This window comes from Pecten maximus, chromosome 7 (genome assembly GCF_902652985.1).
Source record: "Pecten maximus chromosome 7, xPecMax1.1, whole genome shotgun sequence".
Lineage (NCBI taxonomy): Eukaryota > Metazoa > Mollusca > Bivalvia > Pectinida > Pectinidae > Pecten > Pecten maximus.
Window position 1 is genome coordinate 7,292,100 of NC_047021.1, and position 20,940 is coordinate 7,313,039.

The 20,940-nt window shown below is 34.3% G+C and overlaps 2 protein-coding genes across 2 annotated transcripts in view; one reads left to right on the plus strand and one right to left on the minus strand.

Moving 5' to 3' along the window:
- Positions 1 to 2,052: 2,052 nt before the first annotated feature.
- On the minus strand, positions 2,053 to 18,655 carry LOC117331471 (store-operated calcium entry regulator STIMATE-like). The gene is made up of 7 exons (XM_033890198.1): positions 18,228 to 18,655; positions 16,296 to 16,344; positions 12,811 to 12,906; positions 12,511 to 12,632; positions 11,342 to 11,454; positions 10,611 to 10,694; positions 2,053 to 9,488 (listed from the first exon to the last, which is right to left on the minus strand). Exons 1-7 carry the CDS (start codon positions 18,385 to 18,387, stop codon positions 9,252 to 9,254), a joined length of 861 nt encoding a protein of 286 aa, XP_033746089.1. The 5' UTR covers positions 18,388 to 18,655; the 3' UTR covers positions 2,053 to 9,251.
- Positions 18,656 to 18,926: 271 nt separating this feature from the next.
- LOC117331472 (scm-like with four MBT domains protein 1) overlaps positions 18,927 to 20,940 on the plus strand; it is a 32,565-nt gene continuing 30,551 nt past the window's right edge. The window contains exon 1 of the mRNA XM_033890199.1: positions 18,927 to 18,999. The gene's annotated coding sequence lies outside the window, so the exon portion shown is untranslated. The remainder of the gene's footprint in view (positions 19,000 to 20,940) is intronic.

Genomic DNA, 20,940 nt, shown 5'->3' on the forward strand with positions numbered 1-20,940 from the left:
CCTTTAGTACTTTCTCAGAAATAGCGAGAACAATCTTTAATTGTCAAAATCAAAGATGGCCACCTGTCGGCCATATTGTTTTCTTATCACTCCCAAAATGCAATATGCATAACTACGGACCAAGCAGAACTTACCTATGAAATTTGAGAAAGATCCCTGAAAGTCTTTCTGAGAAATAGTGATAAGATTTTTTTACGCAGGGACGGATGGACACAAGACTGCCTACAGACGCAAGGTGATTTGAATGGAAACAAGAGGCCCAGGGGCCTTAACGGTCATCTGACTCTAAATTAAAACCCTTATACATGTATTATTGTAGTATGCATTCTCTGTAGCAAGTATATAGTGGCACTGTTGGCCATGGTGGCCATCTTGGATTTCTGACCGACCCAATAAATAATAACACTTGGTCTGGACCATCTAAGGATAATTTCTGGTAAGTAAGAGCTGAATCCCACCAGTGGAATTTGAGAAGAAGTTTGAAATAGGTGTTGTTCATGAAAACCATGATAGCGCAATCATGTTACAAAATGGCCGTCCTTGCTGCCATGTCAAAGTTTTTACGAGGCCGAAAAAAACAACAACACTTTGTTGGCCCTCCTTCCTTAACATCCTCACCAATTTCCAGCTCAATGGCACCAGTGGAACTGGAGAAGAAGTTTAAAATGTGTTTTTTAAGATTGCGGATATGGCGGCCTTCTTGGATTTCAGACCAATCTAAAAAATAACAACACTTGGTCGGGATCATCTCAGGAACATTTCAGGCAAGTTTCAGCCCAACAACACTGGTGGAACTTGAGAAGAAGTTTAAAATGTGTTTTTGAAGATGGTGGTTATGGTGGCCATCTTGGATTTCGGATCGACCCGAAAAAAACCAACACTTGGTCGGGATCATATCAGGATCATTTCAGGCAAGTTTCAGCTCAATAGCACTGGTGGAACTTGAGAAGAAGTTTAAAATGTGTTTTTCAAGATGGCGGCTATGGCAGCCATCTTGGATTTCCGACCGACCAAAAAAATAACAACACTTGATCGGGATCATCTCAGGATCATTTCAGGCAAGTTTCAGCCCAACAGCACTGGTGGAACTTGGGAAGAAGTTTAAAATGTGTTTTTCAAGATGGCGGCTATGGCGGCCATCTTGGATTTCGGACCAACCCGAAAAATAACAACACTTGGTCAGGATCGTCTCAGGATCATTTCTGGCAAGTTTCAGCCCAGCAGCACTGGTGGAACTTGAGAAGTTTAAAATGTGTTTTTCAAGATGGCGGCTATGGCGGCCATCTTGGATTTCGGACCAACCCGGAAAATAACAACACTTGGTCAGGATCATCTCAGGATCATTTCTGGCAAGTTTCAGCCCAGCAGCACTGGTGGAACTTGAGAAGAAGTTTAAAATGTGTTTTTCAAGACGGCCATCTTGGAATTCTGAACGACCGGAGAAATAACAACACTTGGTCAGGATCATCTCAGGATCATTTCTGGCAAGTTTCAGCCCAACAGCACTGGTGGAACTTTAGAAGAAGTTTAAAATATGTTTTTCAAGATGGCGGCTATGGCGGCCATCTTGGATTTCGGACCGACCCGAAAAATAACAACACTTGGTCGCAATCATATCAGGATCATTTCAGGCAAGTTTCAGACCAACAGCACTGGTGGAACTTGAGAAGAAGTTTAAAATGTGTTTTCAAAATGGCGGCTATGGCGGCCATCTTGGATTTCAGACTGACCCGAAAAATAACAACACTTGGTCAGGACCATCTCAGGATAATTTCAGGCAAGTTTCAGCTTAATCCCACTGGTGGAACTCGAGAAGAAGATTGAAATGTGAAAAGTTTACGCACGACGCACGGCGGACGGCGCATGGCGCACGACGACGGACGAAGCATGATGACTATAGGTCATCCTGACCCTTCGGGTCAGATGACCTAAAAAGAAAATAATAGTGATTTCCATCCTTGTTATAGAGGAGAGATAGATGCTGCACCATTCTGTAAGTCACAGGAATTCAATGTCAGTTGGGTGAATCAAATAAAAACATATTGTCTAAACATAAATGCATTTATCATTTATTCTTTTTCATATAATGAAATAATCTTTTTAAGTGATCATTTCATTTCATCATCTTGCCAAGACAACACATTCCAATGAACTCTGACCTCTTACTTTACATGTATTTCAATAGTTACATATCACACACTGCAATCAAACATAATTTTACTGAACCAGAAATCCATATACCTCCAGTCACTAAAAACAATTCACCATCTCTGGTTTGAACTCTTTAATTTTCAATCATGAAAATCGTGAATTGAGAAAAATGCTTTTTGTTTTATTTAACACTTCTCATAAAACAGTGAATGAAAACTTGTCTAATTAGTATTATTTATACAGTTGCTACATGTACATACATTTCTCTTTGACTGATTAAGACATATATGGTACACACAATGTATCTAAATTCACAGAATACACAATTAGGTCATGAAGATGGTTTTCTTCTCCATTCTTCTAAGATTCACAACTACATAATACAGATTCCTTCTGTAATACATCATTATTATTCTACATGGCTGTAAAGACTTTCTTTAGAGAAAATCTCCATTGATACACTTGGATCACCTACTGCCTATATAGCTACTGCCTTTTATTATAACAGATGTAGTGACTAGTGTTAAGCCTACTTCCTACTTACAGTATGTAAATAGGTTGAAAATCAACAAGTCCAACACATTTAATACATAATTATGTAGTCAAATTTAAAGCTAATCACAAAATATAGTTTTGAAATACAGTAATTTGTTTTGTACTTTCATTTCAAATTTTCAAACAAGCATACATTTCACCCAACCTCTCAATATCATTATTTTATTCTATTTCCTATTCAATGTACATAAATTGTAGTTACATCATCACTTCTGGTGTTTATTCACCCAAAACACTGATCACAATAAATCTGAAAAATATCATTATCATATTCTCACAAGTATCCATTAGCCTTGCTATACTGCCATCCTGATCCATCAGAGCTACTTCCTTTTGTTTCACTCTGCCGGATGGTGAAGCAACAACTTAACAACTGATGATGTGCAAGAATGCTCTACTGTAAATATCCTACAACACCTTCACCTTAAACACCAGTCAAAGTCAATCAATGTCACATTTGTACTTCCAACCAGTTCATACTACAAGGTCAAGGTCACTACCATCTACTTCCAGTTAAATCATCGTTAATTAGTTTAGTCATGTATCTGTTTGTCATTTAAGCCAAATCATGATTTGTGATTCAAATTTTATTTGCTCTGTCAACCTAAATAAGACGATTGAGACCACCGAGGGCCAGATATAACCATCGAGATGATTGAGACCACCGAGGGCCAGATATAACGATCGAGCTGATCGAGACCACCGAGGGCCAGATATAACCATTGAGATGATCGAGACCACCGAGGGCAGGATATAGCCATCGAGATGATCGAGACCACCAAGGCCAAATATAACCATTGAGATGATTGAGACCACCATGGCCAGATATAACCATCGAGATGATCGAGACCACCAAGGCCCAGATATAACCATCGAGATGATCGAGACCACCATGGCCAGATATAACCATCGAGATGATTGAGACCACCAAGGCCAAATATAACCATCGAGATGATCGAGACCACCAAGGCCAGATATAACCATTGAGATGATTGAGACCACCGAGGCCAGAAATAACCATCAAGATGATCGAGACCACCAAGGCCCAGATATAACCATCACAAAAACTAACTGGACAAATTGATACTTATAATCATCCTAGCAGTCAAGTTATACTTCATGTTCCCTTTTCAAAGCAGATTATAAATAAATTATTTCATATACTTAATGTAACAGGAAATTTGAATGTATTCTTCAGGTATATATAAGGACATTATAGTATGTATATACCAACAGAATAAATTGTTTAGTGTATGATTACAGGATACCACACACAATTACACTATGCTAAAAGTGGTAACTTTGTTAAATTTATAAGCATTGTCCAGCATAATCACAGTGTACATGGGAGGATAAGGATTAATCATAAAGCATTAGTAGCAGCATGGATAGATACAGCAGTGACATAAAGCTTTGATTGTCAACAAAAATATCAGTGTAACATTCCCTTTATACTTCCTACAGGATAACATTATTTTAGTCAAGGACTTAAAAATATGTAAATTTTCCTTAACCTCAATTAAAGCCTTCATCTCAATTATTCTTAGGTAAGGAAAATTTCGTACCTATAACTTTCGTAAATCTAGTGTCAGAAGATTCAATAAAATTAAGTACATGTACATGGAAAGGTATGATACATTTAGGCCACTGTTACAAACAGTTGTACAGGCTAAATCTCAGTCAGATTTTCGTTGGAAAATTCTCTTCAAAACATTTTCATTGAATTCTAATGTTTTGTAACATGAATATTTTAACATAAATCATGTCTTTATATATTTTTGTAAGTAAAATTCCAAAGAAAGATTCAATATAATTAGTCATAATGAAAACATATATTGTCCACTGTATTCACAGAAGCTGTAGGACTGTCAAATACACACTGTTACACACTAGATATGTGATAGACTGCATATTTACAAGCTGCTATATCATAAACAACTCAGACAAGAAAACACAAAGTTTGAAAGTACTTGGCCATCTAAATAACAATTCCTAAAATATCAACAATGTCACCAACCATGCTACATCTGCAAAAGACTTTAGAAGGGAATACATGTTGTATGATCTGTGACACCTTAGAAGATACTTGTTGTATGATCTGTGACACTTTAGAAGATACATGTTGTATGATCTGTGACATACTAAGTATTGGGACTAACTCAGTAAACCTACTCCATACTCACTACAGGAAGCCCGTTATCTAACTACTCGCGGACTATTCTGGGACACTGGCAACCATTAGTGGCAAGAATCTTGCATTCTTCAGTTTCAAGTTGTGCCTATTACTTCCAACATAGGACTATTTGTCAGTTGTTCTACTCTTTGTTTTATTCCAAAATGACAATGTCATTGTGCAAATATTATGTCACTAACTTTTGAACATTCAACAAGAGGTCCAAGGGGCCTGTATCGTTCACCTGGGTATTTAAACACAAGCAGCAATTAAAAGAAATGACCTCTATTTCTCCCACTGGAACACACACGTCCTGCCCAGAGAGTCCAGAGCAACAATGTATTCAAAATGTTCCCCTCCCTGACTAGAAGTGATTTAAACAAACAGTTTGACGGATGCTGTGCCATGGAAGAAGCTTACCAGTCCTTCAGACTGTCAGACATAAAACAGGTTTGCACCATGTTATATATCTATACTGTAATACATTAAGTCCACTAAATAGAAGTCACTGAGAGACAAGGTTTTTAGCATTTGGTCATAACTTTAAAACAATAAATCTGCAAAACATGCCAAAATCATCAGAATTAAGGAAGAACCAAACAAAATACATATCGTTCAGTGTCAAAATTAAACATTTTATATTAAAAGCAATTTTAATACACGAACTGTTATGTTTGTACCATAACAGAAATGTATTTTACCATGACTTATCTGTATAGTAAGGGCAGTGATAGTGATACACAGAGAACATCATGTTTTTAGACCAGAGATTATCTCATAAGTAACAAAATCACGTCATACATTTTTAACTGGTAGCAACCAACCAACTTTTAAATAAAAATTAATTATCATGCTATATCAATGAAATTCAACGATTACATAGAAATAATGAAAAAAAAATTGTTTGATTATAAGCATTAGAATAAGTCTCATGAATGGATTTTCTTCCAAAGAATCTAAAAATAACAAGAGGCCCATGGGCCCTTACGGTCACCACCTGAGTTTTGAAATATTTCTGTAAATTTGACCCTTTTTGACCCCGCCAATCAGCCGCTGGGGACCAATAATTGCATACCAGCAAACTGCCTTCCAAAACTGATAATTTCAATATGACACAAATGATAGTCAAAAATGGGATTTCAATATATACTAGAGTAAATGGTACCTCCTCCCCAGGGGCAAATATGTGACCCCAAGGTCATGAAATTCACAATTTTGATAAAGCACCTTAGGACCTTTCTATCTGTGGTGAGTATTTGATTCTACCATATCTGGAAATTGAGAAGAAGATTTAGTCAATTTGACCCTTTTTGGCACCATTCCTCTGGCCCCTGGGAGGTGGGGACCATATAATTAACAATTTTGGTTGACATTTGACCATAGAAGCTTCCTGCCAAATTTCACTGAATTTGGTTCAGCGGTTTTTGGAAAAGAAGTCGAAAATGTAAATTGTTTACGACGCACAACAGGCGCTGGATGCCGCAGGACAAAAGACGATCGCAATAGGTCAATTGAGACTGTGTCTCAGGTGACCTAAAAATTTTAACAGAATAATCAGTGTATTACATCTGCTACATTGTAAATATATTTCTATAAAAAATTATGATAAAACCAAAAGCTATAATATTTTGGTAATGATGGATACAATTTGACAGGAAATAAATATGATATATCAAACTGTGATAAAACTATTTCATATACATTGTTCATTATACATTAGGCATACAGAAATGAATTTCAAAATATAAGTCCCTGAAAAAAAATATGAATTTTGGCATTGGATATAAATATTATATAACAAAGGAAAATCCTGGATTTGTACGCGATCCCACACACATGTGATCAGAAAAACAATACCTGGTGATTTAAAACTCACTATTTATAAGAATCTCTTACATGAAGTGGTACTTTAAGCAAAAAGAAAGCTTATCTATTTTTATAGAAAATCCAAATGAGGTACAAATAAATTAATGTATGTAATACTTACATATTATGTAATACATATTCCTACAAATGTATGTAATATATGTACCTATAAATGTATGTAATAAAATGTTCTTACACATATATGTAATACTTACAAAGATGTGGAATATACGTATTGTACTTACAAATGTATGTAGTACAACACATTTGTAAGAACATGTATTGCATATCTTTGTAAATACTTACAAACATATGTAATACTTACAAATATATGTAATAATAACAAGCATATGTATTACTTTAATGCAAGTTAAATATAGATTAAAATGATAGATTATTCTAATTAGGTGATACAGCACATTATGATATTTCTGTCTAAGTTCAAAATAAGATACACACATATATCAAATCAAAAAGAAAAATCTTAAATAACATTAAAGACAGAACACATTCCAACAACATTTACTTGAATATTGGTTTAAAATGTATCTATCTTTAATGAAATAATAATACTTGAAGTTCCTGGCCATATTTTTCTCTCTTTCTACAAAGTACATGTAGTACAATACAATGACTTCTAGGTATTTTGCTCGGCACATCACATGAAAACATATTTTTTTTCGTTTTGTGAAATATCCATGTTGATGACTCTCAAGTATGAGATGCATAATTTGTAGTAAAAAACATGTACCTAAAATATATTGAAAATATGCATTAACTTGTTTATTGCATTCAGTTATTGGATTAAAGCTGTCTTATCGGTCCAATTATTGGCAATAACAATCAGGCCCTGTATCTTACAATGCAATTAATGTTACAACTATCATTTTGGTTCAATAGATATGAATATGTGTATTTAATCATCAAATATATTGTATAAATGTATATAAGTGTTTCATTAAAATAGAGCATCAAATCTCGTAGATATATAGAACGGCCTTATACACACTATAATAGAATTATTGTTGTAATCCTCACTTTGGTAATGTCTTCTGTCAGTTGTATTATGCACAACCATACATATCATTTTAACATACACAAAAAGCAGGGTGAACTGCAAAAATGTCTTCCAGATAACAATATAGTAGTACTTACAAGATGTTTACATGATGTTATGACAGAGAACAATGAGATAGAACAATGAGATAGAACAATGAAATAAATCAATGAGATAGAGGCATGTCTGGTTTAAGCACACAAGGCAACATACAATACTTAATATCACAAATAGAATATTGTCAATGTTTACAATGAGGTGTAAAATAAATATATAAATGAATGAAGATGATGATTTTACAAATGAAGCCTGACACACAACCCTGAAATGTCTGATCTTGAAATAATTCCGTGGAGAGGATTTAGTATCTTGATAATAAGTAGAAGATAATAGAGGTTCCAGAATAATTTTGCCACTAGTAGATCACATCTCGGTACACTTATAGTCCAGCATAATTTCGATGTTAAAAAAGGATTTGCTGAAAAGTGTAAATCGTATATAAATACAATAAAGACTTGTTTAGTAAAAAGGACCAGGAACTGTAATTGATTATGCTGGCAGCAAGTTAGGTGTAAAATCAAAAGAGGCCCACTGTGCTAAGGTTTTAGGTATTTTTTCTTTAATATATACAATATCTTTGATACTGGTACCAGTGATTTTATTTTTCAGTTATAAGACTTTAATCTAGGTATTACAATGAGCCTGTACACTGATGGGTAAAATAACAGAATGTTGGTCCCATTCCCGTATAATTCTATGACACATGTTTGTTATTTTCATTTTGTAGCTTGTCTCATGGGATTAAAACCTCAAATATTGTTTTAACAGTTCAATAGAAAAAGTGTGAATATAAAAATTCCACTGGATATAAAATGCATGAAAAACTCAAAATATATTTGGCATTTCTTGAACTACATGTATGATACAGTACAGGTGTGAGTGTCCTGGCGGATGTTTACAAGTAAGAGTGACCATTGAAAATACATGACCAAACTCAGCTAATTTACGAGAAATTATTGTTCTTCTAAATGAAAAATCAAATTTGAAAAACAAATCCTGATGAGAACCAACCCTACTATGTCTGTGGGACTGTTCTACTTCTTTGTACCAATGCTTTGATTGTTGAACACAATGTATAGCCTACTAAAATACAGAACCTGTCCAAATAGAATCTGTAGTCCACGATGTAAAGATATCTATCACACCATGGGGTATGTCTTATAAGACAAAGTATTTAATGTAACTTAGTTGTAGGTGCTGGTTAAAATATAGTGAACTTCTATTCATTAAATCTGTTATGCAATCTATAGTTCAAATTTGGTGTTAAAACTATTTTACCTCTCAAGAGTTAAGCTTTATTTTATCTTGGGAAAGGGTCATTGTTTGTAGTGAAGGCATGCTGTATCACGTAACAAAAAGCTGTGATGAATGACATTTCAGGAGATCGCACTATGTGATTAGATGTTCTGTCCCGTCTACCCTGCGCCTGGCCTCTCCTTCTTCATCTGTTGACACCAGCAGATCTGATTCTATAAAGTCCTCAGCTTTTTCAATTCGGTTGTAACATCGCACCTGTTCTGTCGTTTTGTAGAACTTTACTGACGGATCATTGTCACTCACATAAATCCTTTTCGTTCCTTTCATTTCTCTCTTCAGGAAGTTGTCAACCACCCAGAATATAAAAGCCTATAAATAAAAGCAATCATGGCAAATCAATATATGGGGTATGTTAAAAGACTGGAAAATGAAAATGTAAACATTGAGAGAGTTACAGAATTTTATACAATAAAATTAGACAAGAGATCCCAGAGGGATCTTGGCGCCCACCATTGAATGACCCATATCAGTTTAATGAAAGACTGATCTTTTCTTTTCCCTTCTTTCACTCTTCTTTTAAAACATTTAATAACTTAAACAAGATATAGCAGGGGCAACCAGCGATTGTCAAAATCCAAGATGGCCTTCTGTTAGCCATGTTCTTTTTCGATTGGTCCAAAAATGCAACATGCACAACAAGGGACCAAAGAAAACTTACATATGAAATATGAGAAAGAACCCTTAAGGACTTGAGAAATAGCAACTACAAACTTTAATCGTCAAAATTTAAGATGGCTGCCTGTCTGCCATGTTGTTTTCCGATCGGTCCCAAAATGCAATATGCACAACTAGGGACCAAGGTGAACTTACATTTGAAATTTGAGAAATATCCTTTTAGTACTCTCTGCGAAATAGCGATAACAAGAATTGTTAACGCAGGGACGGAAAGACGAACGACGGGATGGGATGTACAAGAGTAACATTTTATGCCCCCCAATTTCGTGGTGAGGGCATAAAAATTCCTGGAAATTTACGAATATACCTTAAATGTCAAAAAATTTATCTTCATTTTCCTTTGTAGACCTGTCACCTAGTCAATCCACTCATATATTTATTATCATTCGATCAGAGTGTGTCTTGTAAAGATATATAGAACATTTACTGTATATCATCATTAAACCATAATGTGTTCTGTCAAGCTATATAGAACATTTACTGTATATTATAATTAAACCATAATGTGTTCTGTCAAGCTATATAGAACATTTACTGTATATTATCATTAAACCATAATGTGTTCTGTCAAGCTATATAGAACATTTACTGTAAATTATCATTAAACCATAATGTGTTCTGTCAAGCTATATAGAACATTTACTGTAAATTATCATTAAACCATAATGTGTTCTGTCAAGCTATATAGAACATTTACTGTATATTATCATTTGACCATAATGTGTTCAGTGTAGATTGTATTTGGTAATTACTTACATTAACAATCAGTGGTATGATGAACATTACAATGATGAGTTCTACATGAGGGTCCTTCACAGGAGACATCAGAAATGACCGCACCTACCGACACAAACATATCAATTTATACACAATATCAAAAAACTCACCTACAGACACAAAACATATCAATTTATACACAATATCAAAAAACTCACCTACCGACACAAACATATCAATTTATACACAATATCAAAAAACTCACCTACAGACACAAACATATCAATTTATACACAATATCAAAAAACTGACATTTCAAAAATTTATCACATGCAGTTCACATTTCAAGATCTTGTAAAGCATAAATCATTATCACACTATTTACCACTGATAGGCTTTTAAGAATATAATTACATCAAATTAACTATATCTACCATGTGAGATTACCAACCGGAGACAAGTTCTACAGATAATATTTATGAATGACAAGACACTAATTTTAGAAGGGAATACCGATTGCCTCCCCTTATAGACTGTTGAAGGCACATTGTACTTTAAATGGTTTACAATGATTACTATGAGAATGTTCATAAAAACACAATCAGGTTTTATTTAATAGGTATTTACTTTTTTGTGAAAATGATAATTAAAGCTACTACATTACACTGTGTATATGATTTTAGTACTTCTATTCTTAGTATTTAATAGGTAATACTAAGGACCTCATAAACATGTGTTATAACTGACAAAAGTTCAAATATTGTACTTACATCTTTCCAGAAGTCAAACTGCACCAAGAGAGTCATTAGGAACTTTTCTAGGATCATGACTAAGATGTATAGTCCACACTGCCCTACCCAAGCATTACACTCCGGAGGATTCCCTGTTACAAAATTCACCACCTTAACATGTTGTACACATACTTACTCATATCATCTCTTTTTGTTTTATAATATATAGCCAATGTAATATAATTTTCTAAGCAATATTATATCAACTCAATCAACATTACCACAATAATGGCTTATTCCTGATATAAAACTAGTCCAAACACCTACACTACACTAAATTCATACAAAGTCATAAACTTTGTCAGATATAAATTGTTAATTATTTATCAGTTAAATAATCAACATTATTGATTATTTATTTATTGAAAGAAATGATATATAATACATTGGGTTTAGATGTACATGTTATGTCCTTTTGTCACAGTAAATAGGGACTGAACAGAATTGTAATATTCAACAAGAGGCCCATAGACATTAACGGTCACCTGAGTTAAGAAATAATTCAGTTAATTTGACCCTTTTTGGCCCTGCCGATCAGCCCAGGGAGTCAGTCAGGGCCAACATGTGAAAACCATCAAACTGTCTACCCAACCTGCTATTTGAACTAAGTTAGAATGAATTCCAATAGAAGTCAAGACAAATGGTAGTCAAAAATGTGATTTTCTTCAATAAAGGAGAGATCCGTGTGTGACAAAATTCACAATTTTGTTAAAGCACCTTCAGACCCTTCCATCTATAAAGAATATTGATTCTAAATTATTTGGGTTTTGAGAACAAGTGCTCTTTGAAATTTCAGTTAATTTGACCCTATTTGGCTCAGCTACCTGCCATTTTGTAAAGCCCTGGCTGCCTCAATGTAAATCGTGATTTCCCTATATAAACTCCTTCCCAAGGGGCAAATGTGAGACTCAAGGGTCGTGAAAATCACATTTTTTGTAAAGCACCTTAATTAAGACCCTTCATCTAAGAGGAGTATTTGATTCTACCTTATTTGGGTCCTGAGAAGAAGACAACACATGACAGAAGACGACGGAGAAAAGGCAATCAGAATAGGTCACTTGAGACTTTGTTTGGGGTGACCTAAAAATAGGGATATATATACATATTATATATATATATAGGAAATACACAATTAAAAGACAACTCACCATATTCTCCAAACTTTAGTGACTGGTAATTGTATTTTTTGACAACAATTTGGGTCATTTTTAAACCTAAGTATACCACAAATAGACCTATGGTAGAGTCCAGCATAAAACTGATAAAGTACCTGGAATGACAAAAGTAAGATATTTGATAACAATCATGCAATATACAAACTTTATGACAACAAAACCAAGATCAATAAAGTGACTATTATGGCAGAATATGATATTATAGTCCGGATCTTTATCTAGATTGTGAATTTGAGAAATGTGTATGATTTTAGTTTACAAACAATGCCTTACCATGTACATGGATCACCTTGGAAAATATCTGCCAGCAGGACATTAGCAAAATGAATGACCATTGCTCCAAGAGCTTGTTTCGATGTATCAAAAGTCCTGAAAAACAATAATTAATAACTGCAAGAACATCTTTGGATAATGTTTTAATTTATATTGTTGATTAGAAAGAAAGAGTGAGTGATATACCAAGGTTACAATACACGAGATAAATTGTATGCATATTCAGTGGACATGAGGCCCAATGGGCCTGAATCGCTCATCTGCTTCTAGAGCAACTTTGAAGCCGATCTAGGTTATTTATATGTAGATACTACTAATGCTGATAACCGCTTTATTAAATCAACAGAGAGGGCTAGCTAGACTTATTCGACAAGTACATTTTTAAGCCTTCATTCCAGCATACTAATGGCCAAATATCAGATTTAAGGATTAACATATCTAACCCCTGTGACCTTGAATGTAAGTCAAGGTTATTCCCTTGAACGAACTTGGTAGCCCTTCACTCCAGCATGCTACAGACCGAATATCATCTCCCTGGGCCTCTCAGTTATTGAAAAGAAGTTGTTTAAAGATTTTAGTCTATTAGACCCATGTGACCTTGAAAAGAGGTCAGGTCATTCATCTGAACAAACTTGATAGCCCTTGATCCAATCATGCTACAGGCCTAATATTAACTTGCTGGACATTCTGGATATTAAAAAGGAGTCATTTGAAGATTTTAGCATATTTGACCCCTGTGACCATCAGGGTTCGTCCACTCGTCTTGCCTGGGTCAAAACAGGCAAGTGTCAAGTGAACAGTTGGGTCTGATATGTCCTTGTGCTGAATAAAAGTTTAGCTCAAATTATCAAATTGTTATGAATCCAAATAAAATATAACAAGATTTTAATATCGTAATATGCGTAATATGTAGATAAGACAAGTGCAATCAATGATTGCGAAAGCTCACCGGCGGCAGCAATCACACTATGCATTCATTTTTTATGTATGTATAAGCATGTCATTTTGAAATTGTATGTCACATAATATCGGTCCTAGACCTCTAATGGTTGTATAAACCAAATAAGAAGGGTGTGGACTTACAAGCTTTTCAAAACAAAGTCCACTAAATAGTAAAATGCCAAAATGCCAATTTTTTTCTGCATGATTTGCCACAGCATCCCTCCTGGACCTCTAATGAATGTATAAACCAATCTAGAAGGGCACGAGGTGTATACTTTTGGACTTACAAACTTTCCAAAAACTGACCCAAAAAACTTTAGTGGGTTTTGGTGCCAAAAAAGTTAAGTCCATAAAATGGTAAAATGCGAAAAAATCTCAATTTTTTTCTGCATGATTTTGCCATAACATCATTCCTAGACTTCTAATGAATGTATAAATCAAATAAGAAGGACATGAGGTGTATACTTTTGGACTTAAAAGCTTTCCAAAAACTTACCCCAAAAACTTTGAAGTTTTGGGGTGGGACGCGGACGCGGGGGTGACAGCATTGGCTCTCGGTTACTCGTAACCGGTGAGCTAAAAAACCATAAACTTACCTTAGGCTAATGTGACGTGTTTACGATTGCTTCACTAGTACAGGCCGGGTCATACAAACACTTGCAATTTTCGAAAGCATGTGTCAGATAATTAAGCATGAAAGCTATTTGGTGCTGAGTGGACTTCAAATAGTGCCGAGTGCTGGTACTATTTTCCCTAGGCACAGTGCCAAGTGGTTATAAAAATTCTATCTGAGCCCTGGTCACCTTGAATGTTGGTCAAGGTCATTCATTTGAACAAAATTGGTAGCCTTTCACCCCAGCATGCTTAAGGCCTAATATCAAATCCCTGGGCATCTTTGTTATTATGAGGTTTTTTAGCATATTTGATCCCTGTGACCTTGAAAGTGGGTTGAGGTCATTCATTCAAACAAACTTGGTAGCCCTTCATCCCAGCATAAGACATGACCAGTATCAGGTCTCTTGGTCATCGAGGAAAAAGTTGAACGGACCGATGGACGAGGGATGTTGCACCCATGGCATAAAAACAAATAACATATAAGCTCTGAGGAGCTTTTGACTAACATATGCAGCATAACCTACAGTTATGTGTGGTGCAATGCACTACAATTTGTACTGTTACTCCTGTAAGAATCCTTCAAACTATAGTATGGTATAAAGCAATGGAGATAAAGGCTAAATTCAGCATTTTAGCATGAATATATTTAAGCAACCTTAACTTTTATGACCTGAAATTCTGAATTCAGTTACCTCCTATATTTGTCAACCAAATACAAAGACCCTAGCATCATCCTGCTGAACGTCAAATATATCATCACTAAGGGCCATATATGGTTGATTTAGATGAAATCAACTTCAGATTTTTCACTCTGTGATCCTGATCATAAATATAATTCCAGACATTCACAAGATATTCCAGAGGGATCTTGGCACCCACCAAGAATTGATCAATATCAGTCAAATGAAAGACTGATCTTTTCTCTACTTTTCCCTTCTTCCACTCTTCCTTCAAAACATTTTATAAATTTATATGACACTATTAAGCAGGAGCAACCTGCAATTGTCAAAACCAAAGATAGCCATAATCTTTGTCATCCATTAAGTTCTTTCGATCAGACTTGCATGCACAACTGGAGACTAAGTTTCAATTGTTAAAATCAAATATGGCTGCCTTTTGGCCATGTTGTTGTCAGGTTGGTCCTGTACAGGAAAATGCATAACTATAGGGATCAAGGGAAACCTACATATGAAATTTGAGATCTAGCAGTAACAAACTTCAATTGTCAAAATCCTAGATGATCATGATCACCTGTTGGCTATGTTGTTTTCTGATCGCTTCCAAAATGCAATATGCACAACTAGGGACCAATGGAAACTTACATAGGAAATATGAGAAAGATCCCTTCAGTGATTTCTGAGAAATGGCTATAACAAACTTCAATTGTCAAAATCCAAGATGGCTGCCTGTCGGCCATGTTGTTTTCCGATCAGCCCCAAAATGCAATATGCACAACTAGGAACCAAGGATAACTTACATATGAAATTTGAGAAAGATCACTTTGGCATTTTCTGAGTAATAGCGATAACAAACTTAAATTGTCAAAATCCAAAAGCCTGTAGGCCATGTTGTTTTCAGATCAGTCCAAATATGCAATATGCACAGCTAGGGACCATGGACGATGGACCATGGATGATGGACCATGGATGCAGGGCAATTTGAATAGCCTTCCATCTGATATTGGTGGGCTATAAAACATCGTTCATTACAAGAAATCATTTGAAGTTTTTTCCTCATTTAATACATGACCCTGAACACTGGTATACGAGTAAACTTGCAACCTTTCACCTTAGAAATCCATGTGGCAATTTTAAAACTCATGTTTTTCAAAAGTTTTAGGTAGACGTGTAGTGAAATCAGTCATCTTAGATCACTAAGGACACCATATCAGCTCCCTTGTACAGGCATGTCAGTGATCCGAAACTTACCATATCTTCCAAGGTCTACGTTCATATTTTGGCTCACAGTATCGTTTTACTGAAAGTACAACAAAGAATAATTTGAAAAAAATTCTTCATTTTGGAATTTAAATACAGATGTTAATAAGATTCACACATACAAAATGCACATGAACATTGCACAACAAGTGAAATTTTAGTCATCAATCTTGTACATTTTATAGCACACACACACTTTCTGGACAATGTATGATGACTGGTGATAATAAATGATTTATATATCTATGAAATTTTTTTATAAGTTGCAACAATGTCTTACATTTATCTTGTTTTCTGTAAGAATTACACACTGTACACATGTATTTGAGCATATCAATATTACAATTATTTGACATTTAGAATTATACCCTGTAAAACAAACCCTGAGCAATTAATATTTATCATGTAACTTATTTGTACTTGATTCATACCTTCAACACTGAAGCCAAATAAAAATATGTGTTTAGGGTTACAAGTTGAGAATTTGGTAGGTAGGTAGGTAGGTAGGAAAGTTATTTTATTTTATTCCACTTATTCCATTTCACTTATTTTTGCGATACATCATTTGGAATTAGTCAATTAGAACATATATATTTTTAGCAAAATCATATGTTAATCACGCCATTGAGAGCTAAACCATGTAAATATGTTTTTTCCTAACATTCCTTCTTTTGGGCTATTCTTAAATTGTTAAACATCTATCCCAACCTAGCACCCTATATTATAGGTTTTGTTTACTGGTAGAATTGAATTGAATACAATTGAATTTATTTCTAACCTTATAGGGAATTCCTAGGTTTGGGTAGGTTTTCCGATTGGTCTCAAAATGCAATATTCACAACTAGAGACCAAAGGAACCTTTAAGTGAAATTTGAGAAAAATCGCTTTGTACTTTCTGAGAAATAGCGATAACAAGGCTTGTTTACGGATGGATTAACTGACTGACAGACAGACAGACAGACAGATGGACGCAGGGCGATTTGAATACTAATGAATCAGATGGTGGGCTAAAAATGAAATGTTATCATGGCAACTGCTCCAATTCCATATTATAAACGCTAATATTTTCAGGCCTTGCAGCTCTTTCAGGCAATTGAGGTTATACCATAGTTACATATTATAGAAACCTACTTTATGACATAATGCTATTGTTCATTTTAAGGAGAGATACATTTATAATAACGTCTTGGCAACCACATTATGATGTCATACATAGTATATGATAGAAGATACAGTTGTCATGTTTTTTTCCAGTTAATTAATCGATACACAAAGCATCTAAAGGTTATATATATATAAAGCATATAAGAACAAGAAATCTGTCCATACAAAGGGTGAATATATCAAAAATAACAACAACAAAAAAGACTTTGCTGCAAGGCCTTTCCGATAACTTTTGATTCCATAAAATACAATTGTCTATATCACAGTTGCATGTTGTTTGGCGACAGGTATTATGACACTATTTGATTATATGTTACTGAAAAAGGGAATCTAGGGCATGCAATATCCTCACCGGACACTCATATGCACATCTATGCACCATAACTTTGCCAGCGCATTTCTGTAATTTATATGCATTGTCCGATCAAAGTGAAGCTTTGTGTGATATTGAGGTTCATCAGTATTTTACGTAAAAAATAATTGGAAAATATCATTAAATGAATTGTAAGGCGTTTAAAAACCTTCCAGGACACTCATTACTTATAATCAACTGTACAGTCAATGCCACTCCCATTTTGCCTTATAGAAGGAAAGTAACATAAATATATTTTAAGCAGAGATCAAACATCTTTTGGAACTTTGGAGGCCCGCTGTGGATGTCTGATTTTAACCATACTCGTGTTCAAATAATCGAACTTCCATACCATTGACTAATAACATAGTTATTTATGATATTTGCACATGTAGATATACAGATACCTATTAGTGAAGTGAAGGCTAGGAAGGCCAAAACGGCTTGAACCAGTAGTCCCAGCGGTCCCATCAAATCTCCTGTGTTGCAATGATCATCCATATTTAATCTGTTCTCGTTCACAAGATCACTATGATTTAAATTAGAATTCGTTGCTACGACCGACATATTCAGTTCATACACTCTGACTCAAACACAACGAACTGTCAGTGTCAAATTTGTTATCGAGCAGATATGCAGCCGAGCCGTCGAATGCTTTGCAGCAATTTTTAACTTTTCATACCGTCAAAACATGTGTAATGGAGACGTGTCACCTTACTTGCCATACCATTGATTTGGTATGTATTAATCTGTTTATCAAATAATCAATTATCATCTTGAATATACTTCATCTTCACAAAACAGGAAGCAGCACCATGTGTTAGAAGTTGGCATGCGTAAAGCCTACACACACAAAATCTCGAGTCATATAAAGAAGTCCGAGGTCATCCGAAGGTAAAAAAAAATAACACAACTAACTCTAATTTGATACCTAAGCCGATAAAAACTAAACATATTTAGTGGTACTTATAGCGGGAAATATTTTAACGTGCCAATTAATTGCATTGCGATGGGTTTCTGCATCACCGTGTCCGTTAAATTTATATTTCCCGAATTTGGATAGAAACTGTATATATTACGCTGCGCATGCGTAGAGTACCTGCTAGTTGCCATCTTGAATGTGGAAGTTGGAAAGGAAAACTGATCTTTTTCCGTCTCAAATATGATGACAGAAGGAATGTGAGTAATTTTTCTTTTAATTCTGGTCTTTTATGATATCTAGTGCATGCAATCCTGTATTTTTTCCAGTGTTATTTTGTGTTTTCGTCACGGAATAAGCATGTCATATTTGCTCTCGCTGCCTCTTTTGGGTTATACATATTCATGACCCTTTTCAGTGGCAAAACAGGGATGCTTATCGTCATGTTTCATTGCTAAATTTTACAAGAAAAATATTTTACGTTAATGCATGCACATCGGAAAAGCTTTGAGCAATTAGGATGCACACTTTGTAATCATTTGTTGTATTTTATATCAGCGAAAAGAGTTTTTATCTTGGAAAATGCATGGCTTAGTTTGCGGTGTTCTAAGTTCTATTTTTAGAACCACCGTTTTCAGTAGAGCGGACATTATAATTTGTTTACAGCCTTGGAGAAGAAGAAACGGTAATTATCTCTTTTAGAACAGTACTAATAAAAAATATATATGTTTTAATACTGTATTTAAATTACGTATTTTCCTATCGTTTTCTTTTAGATCGTTAAACATTAAAATTATAAGATAACTATTTTCAAAAGGAAAATATAAACGTTCAATGACCTTGCAAAATGTATTATTATAACATAATATTTGATCGCCTGAATGTGCCAGGTTTACAGGGAGATTTTGGTTTTGTTTACAGTCTGTTAGATAAAAATGTTTTTAAAATCCCCAGTGTGGCATTTATTAGGATTATCCTTTTTGCTGATTAAAATTACTTTCAAGATTATATATCATGTATCACAACAGCATAAGTTAAAACAAAATATTTCAATAATGTACCACAACAGCATAAGTTTAAACAAAATAATTCAATTGATGCGTTTTCATTTTGAGGAATAAGATAATCTTAATAAAGTTTTTTTTCTTAAATGTAAAAAAAAACCTGTATTTCTTTGCTGTTTCAATAAAAAAATTGCATAAAGACCATTAAGATACATCTGGATGAAAATATATAATTTCATTTGAAAATGAAATAATCATTTCACAAAGAATGCAAAATGTGAAGAGGTAAGCACAAAGAATGAAAACTAAGAAAGGTCAGTTTTTTTTAAACCTTGATCGAGTAAATATATTTTCTCAGGAAAAAAATCAATTTGTAAAAATGAACATGTTCTGTAGTTTGAAACAAATTTATATTATGGTTAGTAAAAGAAATGTTTTTGTAACATTAATCACTTTGTGTTTCAATCATTTGAGATTAATTGTATACCTTAATTTATACTCAAATTTAAAGTCATTCAATTTCACTAAAATAAGTATATATATATACAAATCAAAGTCAAGACTTATTTTTTAAAACAATTTGAACAGCTTCATAAGGAGGGCTTTTTGTTTCCATGCCCCTCTTGCTCTTTCTACTCATTGTTGAAATTGGCTAAAAACCCAAAATTGGTCACTGATATCACTGTGAAGGATTTAAAAAAAAAGGAATTATTGGAGTTGCTTCCCTTTACCTGTTATCATATAAGCTGACAAGTTAATATCTGTCGCACTACGATATTTATTTACAAATAAACCCTCTTCATTTTTGTAGAATATTTCATTTTAAGATTTATATATAAAGTGGTTTTAAAAATAAGCTTCCCTCAAACTTTTACACGAGTGGTAAGGGCTTATTTGAGGATAAATACCATATTAGAAAAAATGTCTGTTGTGTTGTATATGACATCTGTAGTGTATGGGATTGGTTTTTGCACTTGTATTGGGAGAAATACCAATTATCCTGACAATCGTTTATGTATAATCTACCCTTGTCATACTGCAGCCTTTTGTCCACAGCGGTTTTGGCATTATAAGGAGGGTGGTGGTATACGTAGTATCAAAATTTGATGAAATACAACAGAAAGGTAATATTTTGACTCCTGAAATCCATTTGGATAAAATACATCGAAATATCATGAATCGAGCTGCAGTGGTTAG